Genomic DNA, 20,636 nt, shown 5'->3' with positions numbered 1-20,636 from the left:
AATATTGAATCGAACCCCCTTTGATCCAGTTCCTTTGACTCTAGCAAACTTGTTAATTTTATTTATATATCTTAGTGTTGTTATTATTGGTTGAACATCACTGCTAATCTTCCGAACACATGATTATTTTAGTTAGTACTCGCCTCACTTTATTATTTTATATTGAATTATCTACTTTTGGATTCATATAACTTCATAGACAAAACATTTGATTGGATTTATATTTCTACACTCTATCTTGCCCATTTCAACAACTTTATTCCATTTTACAAACAATTTTACATTCACATACTACAATTTTAAGCGATCTATTTGCCTTAAATCTAGTCACTTTTTGGATTAATAATCTTAAAAAAATTTTATTGTAGAACCTGTAAAGAATTTATTGACAAAAGTATTTTTCATTCGTTTATCAGTGTTTTAATATGTTCAGGATTTTCGGCGTTAAAAATACAGACTCATTGGGTCAAGAATTTCATATTCACCGCAAAATGTAAATGTTCCGTGTCCGATAGCGTTTTAAGTAGTTGACAGACAATGCTGAAAAGTAGTAGACTGGATAAGAAACAGCTGTTCTTTGCTTTCAAGGTTTTAAAATCTTACCCTAGGTCCTAAATATTTGATTGGGCAGGTGAGAACAAACAGATAACATGTTGCTACAAGACCAGATAGACCATATGCTGCTGGAAGGACATATAGCAGATAAGACGTTCCATCTTGGGTAAGCTTATAGTGAGTCAGTGGATTTTCCCTCTAGCTATGGTCACTACCTTCATATTTTGTTTAGATCGGCTCAGTAACATGTACATATACACATGACGTATGTACATGTCCGTTTAATATTTGAAATAGAGATTTATTCGCGCGTTTAGTCTTTTTACGTTCCATATCAGGCTGGCTAAGCTTTTGGCAGTATATGGTGCGAGGGAACCGGACACAATACCATAACAGGATTATGTATGTCTTATACTGTTTTCGAGTTTATCAAATTGTAAATCCTGAGAAAAATAGTTGAATATTATTGAAACTACAGAACTGACTGAAATTTAAAAATAATATTCAAGTCCTTATAGGTGATAATCCACATTTAATGTTTTCCGACAAAAATAAGTTTATGCTACAGCGTTTATTGATTTAAAGAAGGCTAGATAATATAGTATTTATAATGTTAAAAGATGATTCACTATTTGTTTGATAAGTATGTTTTGAATAACTACATTAAACAAGCATTTGCTTAATTGAAACTGCAAGTTCGTTTTTACCATGTATTACGGAAACCCATTAAATGTGGTTTCATGGTTTCTTCTTTGCTATTTCAAAATGGCTCAAGCTTCAAAAATCTTTCAGAAAATGAATTTATTTATTCTACTAAAATCTTAAATTTGTATGTAACTAAATAGTTCAATATCATCTTATTTTAAAAGAAATAGAAGTCCAGAATATGCAACGCGCATTACCATTCAATTGACTGATATTCTAGAAACAGCACAAAAAGTTAGTTACTTTCTTATGACCTATTTGTTAATCATTTTCAAAATTTAAACAATTTTGAGTGAGTTCTACAGATAAAGGAATTATAAATATAAGTATATAAACATTGTAGTCACGTTGGTTGACTCTCCTTGATAACGACCATGAAGCATAGCTCTTTAATCAAGTCCCTACACATACCTTGACTGGATTTCTTTATTGAAAACTGAAAAATAATTGGAACACGAATGTACATGAGAGGTATAAATTTCATGCATACATATTGATAGACAGACCATAATTAATGGATGAAGAGCGAAAAGATACTACCAACCAATAAGTTTGTGTTTCAGCTTATGTAGTTCACATTGACATGAATGAAAGGTAGGGATTAATTGTATATGAATAACATAACTATGTTACGGTTACACATGCAAGTTAACACAATGCTATGTGTCAACCTGTCAGATCAGCTCACGATGCGATTGTAAATTTGACCAAGTGTTTATTATTGTTTATGTGTAGATGATGAGGCCTTTATGTTTAGTATATATGCACCACATAAAAGGTACCGAAAAACCTCAAAAATAGAATTCGTCAGACGTCGAGAAATATATTGTGCTGAGATGTTAGTGTAATAGCAAACTTGAAAGTTTAAAATCAATGTGACCCTAATTAATATTATTTGTATATAAGACATGATATGCGAGAATAATGTGAGTAAAATAAAAATTTCGTACAGTGTACATGCATCATCCTTGTATGAAGAAGTAATACACATATGGCATATAAATGTGAGTATAGAAAATAAAATATTAGTTTTAGTAAGTTGAAATGGTATAAAATACTAAATGCTATCGGGCGCCTATGATATAACAGCTAAATGAATCTCAAATGTCAACATGGAATAGCTTGAATATACTGAAAAAAACATGGTTGAGGGTAAGAGTACAGAGGGTACAAGTTAAGTAGAAGAAGAATCTATTTTCATTTAATTCCTCATCAAAGCTCTACACTAAAGTATACGTTTTACAGTTATACATAGTGTGGTGTGTTCTACTGATGTCGATAAATATAAGTAGTATATATCATTAATCAAAAGTGAAATACCTGGCGGCAGAAAGTTAAGAAGATCGATAATAAGAGAACGACAACAGAAAGTGATTGATGTGAAAAGAAGAATCAGTCAAGTCTAAGACAGCTGACTGACACTTTGCAAATGAAGAATTTACTGTATGGTTCTCAGATTTTACTAAGAGATTCTGTAATGAAGTGTTGAAATGCACTTTGTTTGTCCCCTTCACGTTCTTGTTCAATACAATAGAATCAATACCAAATAAGTGACAATGAGTCAATTTTAAACAATATCAAAGCCAGTTAGTAGAACAAAGTCTGCGAAATTAAAGTTGAAACTAAACTGAAATTTCATCACAAGACGTAAGAGCAAAACCTATATATTAGTGTAGAGACTTGATGAGGAACTAATCGAAAAGATATATTTCTTCGCTCAACTTGAATTTTTAATATCTTAATGAGAATATTACATAAATGCAGAATAACTGAGACTAAGTGTTTGACAAGTGATTAAAGAGTCTTCCATACAAACGGAACAAAACTTTTGGATGCAAGATGGGGATATTTAATTCATTAAACGTTAACTGTATTGGTGAATTATGCTCATAATTGTTCTATAATTGGTATAGTTAGGAAATGGAGAGTCGGTATATACTTTAATCGGCAAAATAAACTGTAGTAACAGTAACTAACGGTTTGTATAAGTCCGTTCGGTCTATAAGATGCACTTGATTTGTTGACTGCACTGAACTCATTAATTAAATAATTTACAATAAATTTGGGACAGATATAGGTTGCATCTACTACTCCGGATTATATTCTTTTGTCATTGCTCCCTAATTTAAAAAGAAAGAGCTCACCACTTTATAACTTGTATTCTGGCTCCAGTTGATGAAAATATATTACACCTCATATTTGGGTTCGTCTACAATACTTCGACAATGGTTCTTAAAAGCCAAATAGAAAATGTGTCTAGGAGATTATTTTTCATGCATTCATGTATTGGCAGAGAACCATCCAAGCGTATGGGAATGGTTTACGCTAAATTACTTAGTTGATTTTATAGTCGCTTCGATGCGTTATTTATTCGTTACAGAGATCTTTTTAAAAACGAACGCATCTAGTTAATATAGATTCTAAGTTTATCAAGCAAAACTATATTCATACTAACATCAAATTTTCGTAACAACATAACATCATATATTCTGTAGAAAAACTATCATTTTACGAAGTATTTCCTCATATCTGTTTTGACACTGCTTCGAGATGTATGGAGCGGAACGTTTGAGTATATTGACAAATTAACAAGTAATTTACATATAATTTATATATATATATCGAAACCATTGCTCATTAAAAGTTGGGCCGCCGAGTCAATAATATAAAGTATTTAGGCGTTTGGTGCAGAAATAACCTTTTCAATATTTTTTTTAAAACGAACGCGTACTAATTAATTCAGTTGACTACTACCACTACTTAACTTAACGCCGATAGCCAAAAAGTGGATTATTGACAGAAGTATAATTAGGTTAAAAACACTTGAACATCTGTCACTCATCGATAAGGAATAACTAAGGTAGCTATATGAAATGAGATTCCTAGGTCAGAGTTTCAGATGATATGATTGAAAATCGATCACAATACATACTGATATTAGTGAAATTACTACCCATATGCTGCATTTCAAATTGGCAATACGATAATTATTCTCGTATGATTTATTTCAATTTGGTTTTAGCTATTAAACAAGATAGATGAATTATGGACAGTGAAAAAGTGTGAATTAATTAATCAAATTGGTTTGAATATATGCCAGTATAACAGAACTGATGAGAATGATCAAAAAGATAATGATGAAACTATGAAAGATGACGAAAATTTCAAACAAAATGAATCAATAAATAGTAAAATATTTAAACGTGGAACTTTTATTTCAACTTTAAGATTAAATTGTAGTTCACAAAATGTTATACAACCAAAATTTTATAAACAACTTTATAAAATTTTAAAATTTGAAATAAATTTATATGATTTAAAATTACTACTTAAATCAGCATCAGATGAATTTCATGAATTATATATATTTATGAAAGAAAATTTAAATGATCAACAATCATCAGGAATATTTAATTGGTTGAATTTAACAAATAGTATCAATGATTTAGAGGATGTTCTTTGTGTAAGTTTCATAAATTTGTTAAATATTCTTCCTAAGTGGAAAACAATTAATTATGACAGTTTATGTTAATTAATCGAAGAAATTACTACTTTTAAGTAGTTTATATTCTTTGAACGTTTAACTGTTTCAGGAGTCATGTAAAGTATGTGCTTAATACGACTTGTAATCTTCCTTCATGAGTGTAGATTCATTCATGTAAATGATGTGTGAATAACTATTGATAAAATATGCTCCCGCGAAATAGATTTCGGATTTTTCTGGATAACAGAAAAGGTATTTCGGGTACTTTCGGCTTGCAATCAAAACTAAATGGAACTAACTAGTTTGTTGCATTATTACTTAAATAATTTTTTTAGTTTTAGATTTTGATAATCTGGTTGAATGCTTTATGAAGAAAAGTTCAATGTGGGAATACTTTTCGTCACAAATTAATACTCCATTAGGAACTATAGGAAAAATATACAAAGTATTAAACAGTTGTTTCATGATATTATTAAACGTCTCTCTCAGTACTTTTCCATGATCTCACATCAAGATCAAATAACTATCCTTTGCTACCTGGCTTTCAAAAGCTCTTCAAGGCGTTTTGAAAATTACCTCCGAATTATACAGCACCTCGACAAAAGTAACCAAATTAAACATAATTATTCATCAACTGAATATAAGTTCATAATCAGTTTTCTTACCTCGATAAACAATCGAAATCATCAGTCAATTATTCATCAACGAGAACAATAAGAACTCTATGGATTCAATGCTTTTGTGAATGCTTTATCTGTTAATAACTAAAGGAAGTACAAATAATGTGATATTTCATTAGATATCTATTTTTCAAATCTTTATACTCTAACCTAGTGACAATACCTTAATCTTTACATATTTTAACACTGATTATTAGTTGTGAGTAGTTCTACCCATTTGTTCACGTTCTACATGAATTTGATTCATTTATGTCAGTATAAGGGATTCACCAACGGATTTTTTGATTTTGACTAAAATTATAAGTTTTTGGGACAGTTCCTAGGACTGGAATTGACAACGAACTTTTCACCTTAGTTAGGACCTGTCATCACTACGATGAAAGTCTATCCATTTGACAAGTCTCAAATAAAATAAAACACATATCTCAGATCCTACTGTTAGTCACTGTTCAAAATACTATTTGATCATAAGTTCATAGACAAATTCAAAATAAGAAATTCTCCAGTAGACATAAAATTGACCGACATTATAATTATACACATGTTAAACTCCAGAGTATTGAGCCTAGTGTTTTGAATTCATTAAAATGTAATATATACTGAATCACAACATAAAATTCATATCGTTCTTCACTTAAAGAATACTCTTATTTAATTTACTCTACATAGTGTATTATGAATATGTTTCTGCTAAGTTTCACAAGTTCATTAAAATTTTGTCTGTTTTCCTGATCTGAAGAGATTATCAGGTATACTGACAATTCAAGAACGTAATTTAATCAAACTAATCGATTTAAATGACTTAGGCATATCAACTTTTCTTCATATGATTGAAAAACTGAAAGATAATTTAAACAATGAACAAGAGGAAGAAGGACCACTTTTTGACTTGAACAAACTACGAAAGACATTAACAAAATGGAAAGATTTAATGAAACTAGAAGACTGTGATCCTCTTCAATCGAATTCTATTATGGATAAATTATCTCTGGAAGGAGAAGAAAACAGCGATAGAAATGATAAGTAAGTATAATCATTGTTATCTTTGAATTCACTTTAACAATTTAGTTAATGAGTCAAACGTTCACACTATCCCGTTTAATAACTACATGTAAGAAAGTTAGAAACCACAGGCTAGTTACCAGTTAGTAATATTTTCGAAATTCATGAGATGAAGAGACATCTTAAACTGAGGAGTTCATGTGCTTGATTCATCTACAGAACTTGACTCAATAAGAGCGCTCAACGAAAACTTCAAGTCTCCCATACAGCAAAAAAAGATTATAGGTGTGTCTGTTCAGCCATTATGTGTATTCCAATAGAACTTCGGGTGACGTTCTTGAAGTGCAAGCTACCAATATACTCTGTGGTATACATGCACACACATACTGAAAAGGTTTAAACTAATAAAGTGTTCAAAAAATATCTTTAAAAGAATTGATTTCAAGTCATCTTGATTAAAATTTCTGTCTGAAATACTGTTATGTATTAAGCTAGTCAACTAGAAACTGTTTTATCATCTGTTATAATCATGTGTCTTGTTTTGCTCTTTGTGGCAATCACTGACGATCTGTTCATTAATCCGAAAGATGAGATACTGATTTTGTTCATCGCCATTACGTTCAAATAGCTGAGTAAATTTCATCAAAAGTTTCATTATTTTATTTTTTTGTTATGATTAGCTCTATGTATTTTGAAATGTTTCGTGAAAATAGATTGAATAATCTAAGTAAAGTCAATTAAATCGAAGTAGTGGACAGGACGTATCTAGCCTAGATTTATACCGATTAGCTCACGTCAGAAAGGTGTGTTTGTGATCTTTATGATAATATATACTTATAATATACAACGAAATTTCAGACACTTCTTGATGACTAATACTGATCAAAGCTGAATGGTAGGTTCAACCCTTCTTTACATTTGACTGAAACTATTTAACATAAAAAAGTAGACCGCAGTGTCTAATCACGCACCTTAGCAGGTACTTTGCTGATAATCATGAGTAATACTTGCGGGTATTCATTTTGCAAAGTATACTTAGAGAATAATAGAAATAGTATATAGTTGTAAAGTCCCAATGAGTAGAAAATTAGATTTCTGACGTTTCGTGACTTAGCGTAAGCCATTTCATTAAAGAGGTGAAAATAAATAACAAATTAAACTAACACAAGTGCTTCAAAATCTAACCAAACCAAGAAATGTGAAGAGATCAGAGAAAGAATAAAAGGAAAGAAGACAGTGACTACGAAAATTGATTCTGATCACTTAAAAGTAGCTTATGATATCACAGACAGGACTCTGAATAAACACGAAATCACTCTCCTAGAAAAAAGGATTAAACTTGAATTAACACAGAAAACACCTTAACGTACTAGACATCACCTTATTTCAAGAATTTCAACTTGAAATATTACCAAAAAAGTTTCATCTCATACGTCAAAAAATATCTCACAATTCAACTAAACAAAAACGCCTTCCACCTAACATCTCAAGAGAGAAACTATGAGCTCTAAGTTCATTACAAAGGGATAAAAGGACTGTAACTACTAGAGACAACAAAGGAAATACAACAGCGGTCATGAATGAAAACTAATACAAAGCAAATGCTTTGAACGTCTATCCATGGAATCATATTTAAAAATTGACTCAAAAAGTTTGTCAGCGGTTAGGAATAAAGTCAAATACATTTACTGGTGTCTCGTTATGGTTTTCTCCATATTCCAAACCGTCCACGACACCACGTTTTTATGGATAACCAAAGTTCGTAAATCTAGTATACCATTAAAACTGATAGAATACTTCAAAAACACTCAAACATGTATTCTATTTAAATACCTAAGCAGTTTTACCGAAACATCTTCAAAATAACCTACACAAATATTTTTGAAGATTTTTATGATCTCAAACGAGAAATTTCGTATCTAACCATCAAAGAAAATGAGGCAATCGGAAACTATGATATTATATCTTGATGCGCTAGTGTTTCTATTGATAAATGTCCCGATTATATTGATGTTTTACTAGAGAAGTATCTAACGGATCTCCATTAAGGATTAGCTTAATAATGAAGTCACCTAAAATCTGCCTGAATTAAGCCTTATTTACGTTCAAAGGGACTTTACATAAACAAGCTAATGGAGTAGACATTAACTGTTGCTAATTTATTAATGTCGCATACAGAATCCGACTGTATATCTCCACCGTCAGCGATCTGTGTCGATGATTCGGGGTTTAATGTAGTTGAACGCGAATGGCCTGACCTCCCACCTTATGTCGAAATCACACATCGCAGTTAATACCTAGCGTGGATTACCCTTCCGTCGTATACGAAAACTATGATTATTTCTATGACTGTATAACCAAAGCATAACGTTATGACAGAAATGTATTTGTAAGAATAGGTAAGAATAGGAGTCCATGGCGTGAAATTGATTTTTGCACGTAGGCTGTCCTTGAAACTGACGAGGATCGGTAAACTGTTCGATATTTAGTGACCTGACTGCCGGATGATTTGTCTAGGGCACGGTGACATCTCACTGACCCTACAGTATATTTGTCAGCAGCATAAGACTATGCATTTGGCTCGGGTATGTGTTACGTCTGGTCGATTGTGAACGCTATATTCGCTTCCCTAAGCTAGTTCCGTACCCCCCCCCCCGAGCTAGAACTATACACCGACTTGAAGACCAGAGAAAAGGCACAAAGTGTGTGGGAAGCACGTTACTAAAGGGTTCATTTATTTACAGAAAATATAGGGATTTTATAGTAATTTAAGAGTCCTTGAGCTTTACTGAAAGTTCTAGAATACTGCTAAACATAGTAGCAGTGTATCAATCAGCCAATCAGGATCTCCATATGTGACTTTTCCATTTTCGTTATTTTAGTAACATAACTTCACATAACTTCTAATTAATCGCTGATTGGTTGAAATGCTCCTTGATGACCCCTGAGCTTGTCATGTCGCTTGCGAGAAAAATGCAGGGTCATCCCAACACCTCCCTTTTTTTTTGAAGATTCGGGGTAGGTATTCAGACTGCATTTGCCGACTTCATCCTCCCCCTTTGAAGTTTGTGACGTATGACTTTCTTTTAGGATCTACTTGAAACATTGCTGTTGCTCTCCTTTTTCTGCTCAGCACCCTTGTCGGCTGTGCGATTTCACTTTTACGTTTTCTAAGTCGTTGGTTGCAGCATTCTTCTGGGCTTTTCTGCGTTATATCCACCAGCATGTGGAACGGTAGTCGTGTATCTGTCTCTGTTCTATGACCTTTCCTAATCTGATTAATGTGTCTGATACACTTTCCGTCCTTACTCTGGACTAAATAAAGTACCTTCCCGATACGCCGTTCTATGATGCCTGGTTTCCATTTCTGACCGCCTTGATACCACTTTACAAGTACTTTCTCACCCACCTTTAAGCTGCGGTCGCTCGTCGGATACTCGTGTACAGGTAGTAAGTGGGAAGAAAGATTCCTATATGCAAAAGCGGAACACAACCATTAGGAAGCCTCCATCCTCATGTTGGCTTTGCGGAGAGCTGCATTACAAAAGGTTCTGCCCATACAAAAACTACCGGTGCACCAAATGTCAGCTTAAAGGACATAAAGAAACATGCTGTAAGAAGAAGACGCACCGTCGTTCATCAAGTGTTCATTACCGAAGACGTAAAAACTGTTCATCAACTAATAGAATAATGGTGGCACATACCAGAACAGAACATAATCGAAGAAAATATGTGACTTTAGAGATAAATGGAAGCCGTGCCCGTCTGCAGCTTGATACTGCCTCAGATATTTCACTTATCAGCCGGAAAACTTGGAGTCATATTGGCGAACCCTTGGTGCTCCTTACAACTCAGTTAGCACACAGTGCATCTGGAGGAAAGTTAAATATCGTTGGAGAGATATGCTGTCCAGTTAAAAAGGGTACTGTACAGAAGAACGCGAAAGTATATCTCACAGGAAGTCCAGGACTAGATTTGCTTGGTCTTGACCTAATCGAAATGCTACAGCTGGCTAACCAGCCTATTAGTTACATATGTAGTCGGGTGAGATCGGATGTACCCACTGAGCAAAACCTGAGAAACATGGTCCTCCAGAAACATAGTCAAGTATTCACCGAAGAGCTGGGGGAATGCAGAAAGGTGAAAGCACTACTAACCGTAAAGCCGGGAGCAAGACCAGTGTTCAGACCTAAACGTCCCGTACCTTACGCAGCTCTACCAATTGTTGAGCAGGAATTAGAACGACTCCAAAGAAGCGGAATTATAGAACCAGTAAATTTTCCTGATTGTTAAGAAACTTAACGGAAGCATCCGGCTATGTGCAGATTACTCTACAGGACTAAACGACGCACTTGAAGCACACCAGTACCCATTGCCAGTACCAGAAGACTTGTTCGCGAAACTGAATGGGGGAAAGTATTTTGCAAAGCTGGATTTATCAGAAGCTTACTTACAGATTCCAGTTGCTGAAGAATGCAAGCATTATTTGACAATAAACACGCATAAAGGGTTATTCCGATATAACAGACTTCCTTTTGGTGTAAAGACAGCTCCCTCAATCTTCCAACAAGTCATGGATACCATGTTACAGGACATTCCTGGTACTGCTGCCTATTTGGATGATATACTTATTATGGGTACAGATTATGCGGATTTGGATAAAAAACTGGATACGGTCCTGAAACGGATAGAGGATTATGGTTTCAGATTGCGTGCTGAAAAATGCGGTTTCTACATGGAGCAGGTACATTACTTGGGATTTATAATTGACAAGAGCGGAAGGAGACCTGACCCTGAAAACGTTAAAGCGATTAAGACAATGCCTCCACCAACTGATGTAACAACCCTGCGTTCTTTCTTGGGAATGATTAGCCATTATGGTGCATTTCAACCAATCAGCGATTAATTAGAAGTTATGTGAAGTTATGTTACTAAAATAACGAAAATGGAAAAGTCACATGTGGAGATCCTGATTGGCTGAAATGCTCCCTGATGACCCCTGAGCTTGTCATGTCGCTTGCGAGAAAAATGCAGGGTCATCCCAACAGTATGTATATGACGCTTTCATCATCATGAAAAAGACTTTTCTCAGGAACTTTTCGAAACTGTTGGATACTCTTTCAACTCACAATTCACCTTCGAAAATGAACTCGGTGAACTGCTGTTTTTGGACTATTTAGTCAAAAAATTCAAATGGAAGTCCAAATCTAACCATCCACCTTAAGCTGACATACTTAAATCGGTGCATTGATTTCAAATCAGAACATACACGGAATGCGAAAATCCCTTTGGCGTATAGTACCTCTCCTGCAATTAAGTTCGTTTACGGTTAATTTTGTCGAGACCTTTTACTAACTTATTTGACAGAGTGTTATTCGAACAGTAACAATTTGTCTATTTCTTTGTACTATTATTATTATTATTATGTCTGTATACACGTGTATGCTTAATTACATGTGATAGCCTACGCCCATATTTCTCTCTAACTAACATGTTAGTTGCTCGAATATCGCTCGGTGAATCGTTCTCTTTCTTATATATTTATGTGCTTGAATCTTATTGATTGCTTCGCTTCGATTTGATTTGACTCTGAATCCGCCTCTGTATTCGCTTGCTCGCACTCATTAGCCTTTTTGCTCAAATTCGCTTGTTATGCTTGTAACTTTTTTACCTGTGCTATCCAATAATAAACTGTAGTCGGTGCTTAGTGTTGTCTTCTGAATTCATACATCATTGGAATTTATTTAATAATGATTGTCAGTGTGATTGATAAACGAAGCTTAAGGAATTATCTCAAAGCCAAGCCACTTCGGGCTCCAAACTTATTTAGACAAGAATCAAATAAACATACAAATATTCTCAACCTGATATTCATACTACAAATACCACATTTTTCATACCTACCTATACGCAATTAGACACAGAGGCGAGATTATAATCTATGGGCGAACCAATGAAATCAAAGATAGCTAGTCTTGGGTTTTTGCGTAAAACTCATTCATCCAAACGTCTAGATAACATTTTGGAATTATGGCTGGTGTCCGTTCGTGCTGAAAACCCTGGCTTTAATTCTCAACCCTATCTTTTAACTCTAAATCCTAACTCCTCACACTAATTTATAACCCTCGTTAAACCCTAGAAAGTGGATGAATTCCCACAAGGTCACTTCAGCGTCACTCAGTCACCTACACAGGTAGGTCTCGTAATATAGAAAAAAACCTCGATCAAAATGACAATATTAACACGATCAGACCTATTTTAATTTTGACTGCACTAAAAATATTCTGCTTGTGCGCTTTATACTAATTAGACTTGTGTTAATTTAATTTGTTATTTTTATTCTTTGAAAAAATAGTTTACACTAAGTCACAAAACGTCAGAAATGTAATTCTCTACTCACTGAGACCTTACAAATTTGTTTTTTTTATAGATTAGTAACAATGCTCAGTATATTGGAAAATACCAAGTTAGAGACCTTGGTAATGATAATTACAAACAAGAAATATTGATTAATAGTCAGTAACTGATTAGTGTTAATTAATTATTTTTAATGACCTTTTAAATCTTAACACCTAGACTGTTGACAAGGAAGGAGTATAGTTGAGTTGAATAAATGAATTTAGTTAGCTTATTATTATTGTCAGAAGAGGTTTTGTGGAGATTTCAGTATTTTCATAGTTGAAATCACTAGTCAATTGAAGCTAGACCATCATGAAAAACCTGGAAGCACTGGACGACCGTTTCGTCCTATTGTGGGACTCCTGAGCAGTGCGCATATTAACGGTTGCTCAAACTTCGTGGATTGATTGAAGTTAGACATTGACACCGTTGATGCTGGCTCAGTGGTCTATCGGTTAAGTGCAATGTCGCGAGACTGGTAGGTCCTGGGTTCGAATCTCGCGAGGCTGGATCGTGGATGCGCACTGCCACTAAGGAGTCCCACGATAGGACGAAACGGCCGTCCAGTGCTTCCAGGTTTTCCATGGTGATCTAGCTTTAATTGATTCATGATTTCAATTATTATTATTGATTCATTTTAAAATCAAATTCTATGTAATCTCTTCTTTGTTTACATAAATTGTTCTATCTTACTCTTAGATTTGATCAAACAAATTTAACTAATCAATTCAATGATCAATCTACATTAAAATTAATTATAAATATACAACAAATTTTAAATCAAAGATTATTTGAATTAAATTTAAATTTAGTTAATAATGTTAATAAAATTGATAAGAAACGATCTATAATATGTCAATTAACTACTGAATGGTTATCTAGTTCAATTATATGGATTTGTTTAAATAGTTGTAATTCGAATCAACAAACATTGTTATTTGAAAAAATTTTTAATTATAAGTTGAATAATTTAAAACAAACATGTTTACAACAAATCAATGGAATTGAAGAAATTGAACATAGTACAATGAAAATGAATAATGAAGATATTGTATCCAGTGAGAATAAATATTATAATGAAACTGGTATTGATGATAATGATGATGATAAATGGATTACTTCATGTTTCAAAGAATCTTATCAAGATTTGCAGAATCATTTAAATGATTTGAAAACAAAATCTAAATTAGAAGATATTATTTGTCAATTAATCATTGAACTTGATTATATATCTATGAATTTAAATATGTACGTTTACAAGGTTTACTTACTTACGCTTGTTACTCCCAATGGAGCATAGGCGGCCGACCAGCATTCTCCAACCCACTCTGTCCTGGGCTTTCCTTTCTAGTTCTATCCAGTTTTTGTTCATTCTTTTCATTTCCGTCTCCATTTCTCGGCGTAATGTGTTCTTTAGTCTTCCTTTTCTCCTTTGGCCTTCAGGATTCCATGTGAGGGCTTGTTTAAGTACATTTCTGACAAGCATGCACAAATTGACATAAAGCAGTAGTTAGTATATATTCATAAACAAGAAAAAGAGAAGATTGTTTCTTCAAATCCTGTTCACCTAATTTCAGCATAAGAGTTACAATTTAATGTCAGTGAATAATGGAAGCATCTTATTTGATTCCATGTGACAACAATAGTTAAAAAAGTATCGATTACATTTAGAAATAGCGTTTACTTTAAACAATTAAAAGATTGAACTGTTCACTATGTAGTTTTTTAAGTTCCTTGTTGAAATCTGAAAGGTGTTTTGAAAAAGCAGACAGTACTGACTATTCACATCGAAGAGATTTGGTCCTTGAACAGCAGTTTAATTCGTTTCAGGTTTATTTCATTAGCCCTTACGAATTCAACCTTATTATATCTTACATATGTACCACAAATCAGTAATGGTATCAAAGAGGTTATATGTTGTAATCTGAGGAATTTTGATTTTCATAAAAAGATTACGGTGAAATTCATTAAAAGATAATGATTAATTAATGTTAAGTATTCTTACTTTGAATTTTCCAAATATGGTAATTTATCTATTATCACAGAACTAGTTTGACGTAATTATTTTTCTCAATGTTATTGTTCAACTGGTACTAAAATTTCACAAACGCTTTACAGAACATATACAAAGCTATTAGGTCAACAATCGTAACAACAGAAATTTACTTAAATTACGGTTAAGCAAAGGTTTATCAAACTCAACTAATAGAGTATGAACATAGAATGGAAAGATATTTTAAGTTGTAAATAAAAGGAAATTTACTTAACCTGAGATATGGATTGAAATAGCTTTCTGTTGTTCAACAATATATATATATATATATATATATATATGCAGAGAAGAAAAGATAATAGCTCATTCACTCATTCATCTGCATGATATATATGTGTGCATTTATCCACCAATTCTTTTGGAGGATACAACACCACTTACATACCACACAAACGCTACTTGAAACATTACAGTTCACTGGCCAACGCAAAGTCTATTTGTTGAAAATCTCCTTCAAAACTACCATCAACGTCAACTCCCAATACATACAAGATCGACCTAAGAAATTATATCTGTTACACACAAGACATTCATGATTTACTTCATAAGTAAATAAGATTCATTCGAACGAGCAAGGTAAATATTGGTATTGAACACTTCATCAGGTAGTAACACATCAATCTCTACAGATCATCTATATTGATTACATTTTATAATTTTTTCAAATACTCGAAGATTATTTAAATTGTATTCCAATCATTTATTTTTTCAATATTCAATTTGTAATAATCAAAATTTACTATTTCAATTTCAGAAATACCTGTCTGACTAAATATTTTAAGAATCAAATAGATTTTGAAATATGGGAACAACAAAGAAATGAAACGAATGTAATTCATATTTATTAGAATCATTTCCTTTTACAACGTAAATTAAATGCTTGTTTTTTACAGTTAGCCAAAAAGGAATTCATTCAAGCTTTGAATAATTTACTGAATGAAATGTATCAAAATCATTCTTATAAACATTCAGAAAATGTAAAGACAGAATTTTCGAAGGTAACACATTTCCATGGAGTTTGTTTTTTATGATACGATATTTCTTTCTAAATTAGGGCAACAATAAGGAGGAGCATGAAGTTTCAAAATCTGTTGTCAACAACGATCTGGACCATTTACGCGAATCCAATCAGGATGGATTCTTCTGTACTGATTCAATTGATTATATCAACAGACAAATGGAGTAAGCGTTCACTATTGTACATTTTGATCTCAGTAATTTTTATCAAAATTGATCGATGTTAATCACTAGTAATCGTTGCTGTAGAGGCTTTTTATTTTAATCGCTACTGATGATACTATGTTACTGTGTCTTCTCTCACTTTACTTATATCCCAAGCATCTAGTCAAAAAGAGGAAAGACAGATCAAGTGGGTCATAAGTGTTTTATTTTCTCTCTCTGACATCTATGAGGTCATATACGTGGAAAATATGACTACAATGTACATACTACAACTCATACTTTTTTAAAACTAAATTTTGTGACACATTTATAGTTACTTATTAAAGCCCCTTAAAGTTCATGAGGCATAGATCACCGATCAGGGATCTCCAGGCTACTCAATCCTTAGCTCTCATTTACAGTTGATGCCGAATGCTATACATGATCTTGATGTTTGTGTCCAGTTCCCGGCACCTTGTTTCCTTTAGTCTCCATTGCATCTGTAGGGCCAGTGAAATGTCACTGAACCCTAGCCAAATCATCTGGCAGTTGGGTCACTGAATATCGAACAGATCATCGATCCTTGTCAAGGTCGAAGACAGTCAACGCGCATCAGTCAATAATGCGCCATGGACTGGCCCATGCGGCAGTGGTTCTACTTTCGCTTGTATCTACTTTAACTAATATATTTTCGTAATAACATTCTTTGTGTTGTACAGTCTTCAGAGCATCCATGATCCCTTGATGCGTCGATGGGGCAATCCACGTAAGGTGCTGGTCGCGAGGTGTGACTTCAGCGTTAGTTGGTTCGTCACCATTCTCGTCTAACTCTGGCAGGCCCCCAACCATTCGACATAGATCATCAACGTTGATGGTCTACACTTCCTTCTAACTTGAGTATTCTAAGTTGAACCTTGCTTGTAGTTCAGTTTAATGGTTTCTGGGGAGTGTACCCTATCCACATCCACCGTCTTCTCTTAATTTCCTTTTCAGTCGTCAGCTGGCTTGCTCGCTGCCACAGTAGGTTATTTCTGATGGTATCTGGGGAGTGGATATGGAGTATCTCGTGTATACAACTTCTTATAAATACCTGTACATTTTTGTTAATGGTGGTGGTAGTCTTCCAAGTTTCAGTTCCATACAATAAAACTGTTTTAACGTTCCTGTCGAAAATTCTGACTTTGATCTTGAGTGACAGTCCTTTCAATCCCATATATTTTCCAGTAGTAGGAATGTCCTTTTGCTTTACCAATTCGTACCTACACATCTACATTAAATCCTCCTTGTTTAACAATGATGCTTCTCAGGTATGTATAGGTTTCCACCTTTTTCAGAGTTTCACCGTCAAGGGTAATTCGGTTGGTGCTAGTTGTGTTCGGAAATATGCCCTGTAGTGTGTTCAAATACAGTTGTGCCCGAAGCAGAATGTAAAATTGGTGAATTGTCCAGCTCACTGAAAGAGAATGTCTTGTTAAATGCACATGAAATCGTAGCAATACTAGAGGACCAAGATATAGAAGATTCTGTAAAGGAATCTCTAAGACCAGAATTAAAGAAAGCCCTATTAGCCCTGGATACCTCTGAAAATAAACTACAGCCAAAACAAACTTATGATTCACGTGATATTTGTGGAGAAAGCTGAAGGAACTCATATTTACAAAATAATCGGAGCACCTCAATGAATATAAATGTATTAAATGAAACTCAAAATTACTGTGAGACAAAAGTTTCTAATGAATCAACTTATCATATTTCTCATGTTATTTTACCAGACATGGGTTGCCCTAATAATTTACATATTTTTGATGAGATTTCTTATAAAAATGAGAAAAGTATGTTGAATAAATCAAATCATGATCGGAAATCTGATGCACTTTTGATAAGTGCTGATTTCTCTAATGATTTATTATCCTCTAATGTGATTCTCAATAAATTTGAGAACAATATTGCCGAAGAATCATATTCTGATAATATCATATCAAATGATGTTTGCCCTCATAATGTTTTTATTTCTGGTGGAAAACTTGATCAACGTGTAACACAAGTTCTAAATGAATTCAAACGTAATTACAGTTCACATAATTTCGTATAAAATGCTGTTTATCCTCACCATGTAGTTAATTCTAGTGGATCACTTAGTCAATGTGAGAAATATGCTTTAAATAAAGCCACATTATTCGTAACGTGGGGATATGGAGATTCAACGTTATTTTTTAGGGGAGGATAACATCGGAAAATCGGGATTATATATATATATATATATATATATATATATATATATATATTGGCAAGAGCAGAATAAGCCTTCTGAATCAGTCCGGAGGTTTCATCAACCACTAACCAACTAAGGCCAAGAAAACTTCCATTATGAATGGAATAGTTGATGGATCAAATTATTTCTTTGCTACAATTAGTCTAGATGTTGGGACAGATTACTCCTGAAGCAACATTTAGAGATATAAACGTTTGCTTAACATGATAAATTGATATTGAAAGTTTCAAAAAGACTGTGCATTAGATCAGGATCTTCACCAAGCTCAGCTAAGCCGTTTGATTTAAAGTAAGAACATAATTCAAACAAAAGTTGGACCATGTTTCGAATTGCTTTGATCTGTCATTTGTTTCGTACTACAATATTTTCACGTTGTTATCAATAGTTACCGTAATTTTGGCAAAAAGTTTACTTTATTGATTCTCAAAGTTCTTTTTCAAAATTTCTCTTGACGACTTTTTTTATTTTAGAGCAGCATCAGAACGTCAGAAGGCTTCTTTCATAAAACGTAAGAATCTTAAAGATGCCATACAACAGAAACAAGAATTAAAGGATAAACTCGAGAAAGAAATAGAGGATATTGATCAAAAGTTGGTTGAACTTCGTAAAACATTAGGTGATGCATTTGAAAGTATGCAATTAGAAGTTCAACATGGAAAATTATAAAAAGAACTATAATACAAAATATTTCTTAGTTATATATAATTAGTAGATTAATTTATTGTTTTCATGTTTTGTAATTGTTACGTTCGATAAATGCACTCATTGAAAAAAGTCAAAGTGACACATTTATTCTAGTGCAAAGTTGAACTTTTTATGTTTGACTAATTAGTAATTGACACATTTTTGGTTGAAATGTAAATCAATTCATTCTCATTCATCTGTGAGAATATAATTTTGTTTTTTTTAAAGCTCATATAATACATGTAATTTGCAGCCTTATAATACTTATAAAAAAATGTTGTAGACTGTTTAGTACAGCTTGTATGATGAGAACGGTAACTGTTAATTATCAGGTTGGTTGAGGCTGTGAAACGGAAAGTAAAAGTATGAATAAATGAAGTAGAAATATTTGAGCTTTTGTAGTGGACGCTACTCACAATGATGTTGTTAAGTGGCAAGCAGAGGGACGTGGTGTCGAAGTTGCAACAAATGTCAAACAGAGTGATGAATTTCAGTGCATCGAAAGCACGGCATCGTGGATGCGCACTGCTGAGGAGTCCCATAACAGGACGAAACGGCCGTCCAGTGCTTCCAGGTTTTCCATGGTAGTCTAGCTTCAATTGACTCATGATTTCAACTATGAAAAAAACTGGGTTCGACAGTACATATGTCGACCAAGTATTTCAAAATGTAAGATAAGATATTTTTTCAACCTAAGTTGTAACTGACAAGTTAATAAGTACTTTAAGTATTTGCATAAAACATTTACAATAGGAATAGTCAACATATACATCACAAAGTGTACGAATAGTATAATAAAATAGGTCAAATCAATTTTGAAATTATCATCAATAAAATGAAGACTAATTTGTATTCACAGGTTACAATACAGTTAGTTGACTGAATTTTACAGTTTTACATCAATTAAAGGAATTCTGAAGGTTAAGCGACGAATATGATCAGCAATTAAACGAATGATTTTGCTTTGTGAAAATGAATACACCAAACTAATTACCGGGGAGAATATATGAAATTAAATAACAAACACCCATCAAATTCAGTCAGTCAGTCAGCTACAACGTATGACCAGGCACATATGCATCGATCCAAATTGCCACAACCTCATTAGCACAACATGATGAACACCGAATTCATAGAAGTAGATAATTTAGTGGTGGTAATATATAAAAGAAAGATTGTATATAAGGATATAGTACAGGAAGAAAGACAGGTATGAAGCAATTTCAATCTCATAGTTCAAAGGAAGATAGGGAGTGTATACACCTACGCCATTACGAGCCATGTCACACGGTCTTCAACTATTGGTTACGATAGTCACGCGGACCCCAACCAAGTAGTCTGCATCTACCAACATGGCTCATACTAGAGGTTAGTGGCTTCAAGCACTGATGCCATGTTTTGGTTTGGCCGCTACTAACTCTCTTCTAATCATCCCCAATACTAGTCAGCGTTGCACGTCGTGGTAATCGGTGTTCATGCATACATAACACGTGGCCCAACCATCTCAGTCGATGAAGATTCACAACCTCATCAATTGATTTACCATCATTCCCTAATCCCCTGTGTCTAACCACACTGTTACTTACCCGGTGATCCCAGTAGATTCTGGCAATATTTCTAAGACATATGTGGTCAAATAAT

At 33.5% G+C, this 20,636-nt stretch overlaps 1 protein-coding gene across 1 annotated transcript in view; it reads left to right on the top strand.

Annotated features, from left to right (window-relative positions):
* The window catches only part of Smp_148680 (putative DNA double-strand break repair rad50 ATPase), a gene marked incomplete at its 5' end in the record, with an annotated part of 28,521 nt that extends 9,267 nt beyond the window's left edge, over window positions 1–19,254 (top strand). Inside the window, 9 exons of the mRNA XM_018794727.1 lie at window positions 1,425–1,494; window positions 4,283–4,723; window positions 6,164–6,447; window positions 7,107–7,153; window positions 13,836–14,073; window positions 15,633–15,708; window positions 15,772–15,876; window positions 15,933–16,060; window positions 18,782–19,254. Of these exons, the coding sequence (XP_018649110.1) occupies window positions 1,425–1,494; window positions 4,283–4,723; window positions 6,164–6,447; window positions 7,107–7,153; window positions 13,836–14,073; window positions 15,633–15,708; window positions 15,772–15,876; window positions 15,933–16,060; window positions 18,782–18,977 (1,585 nt within the window). The 3' untranslated portion in view covers window positions 18,978–19,254. The remainder of the gene's footprint in view (window positions 1–1,424; window positions 1,495–4,282; window positions 4,724–6,163; window positions 6,448–7,106; window positions 7,154–13,835; window positions 14,074–15,632; window positions 15,709–15,771; window positions 15,877–15,932; window positions 16,061–18,781) is intronic.
* Window positions 19,255–20,636: the final 1,382 nt, after the last annotated feature.

Source organism: Schistosoma mansoni, chromosome 1 (genome assembly GCF_000237925.1).
Source record: "Schistosoma mansoni strain Puerto Rico chromosome 1, complete genome".
NCBI lineage: Eukaryota > Metazoa > Platyhelminthes > Trematoda > Strigeidida > Schistosomatidae > Schistosoma > Schistosoma mansoni.
Note: the sequence above shows the minus strand (reverse complement) of the source record. Positions and strands in the feature narration are given on the sequence as shown.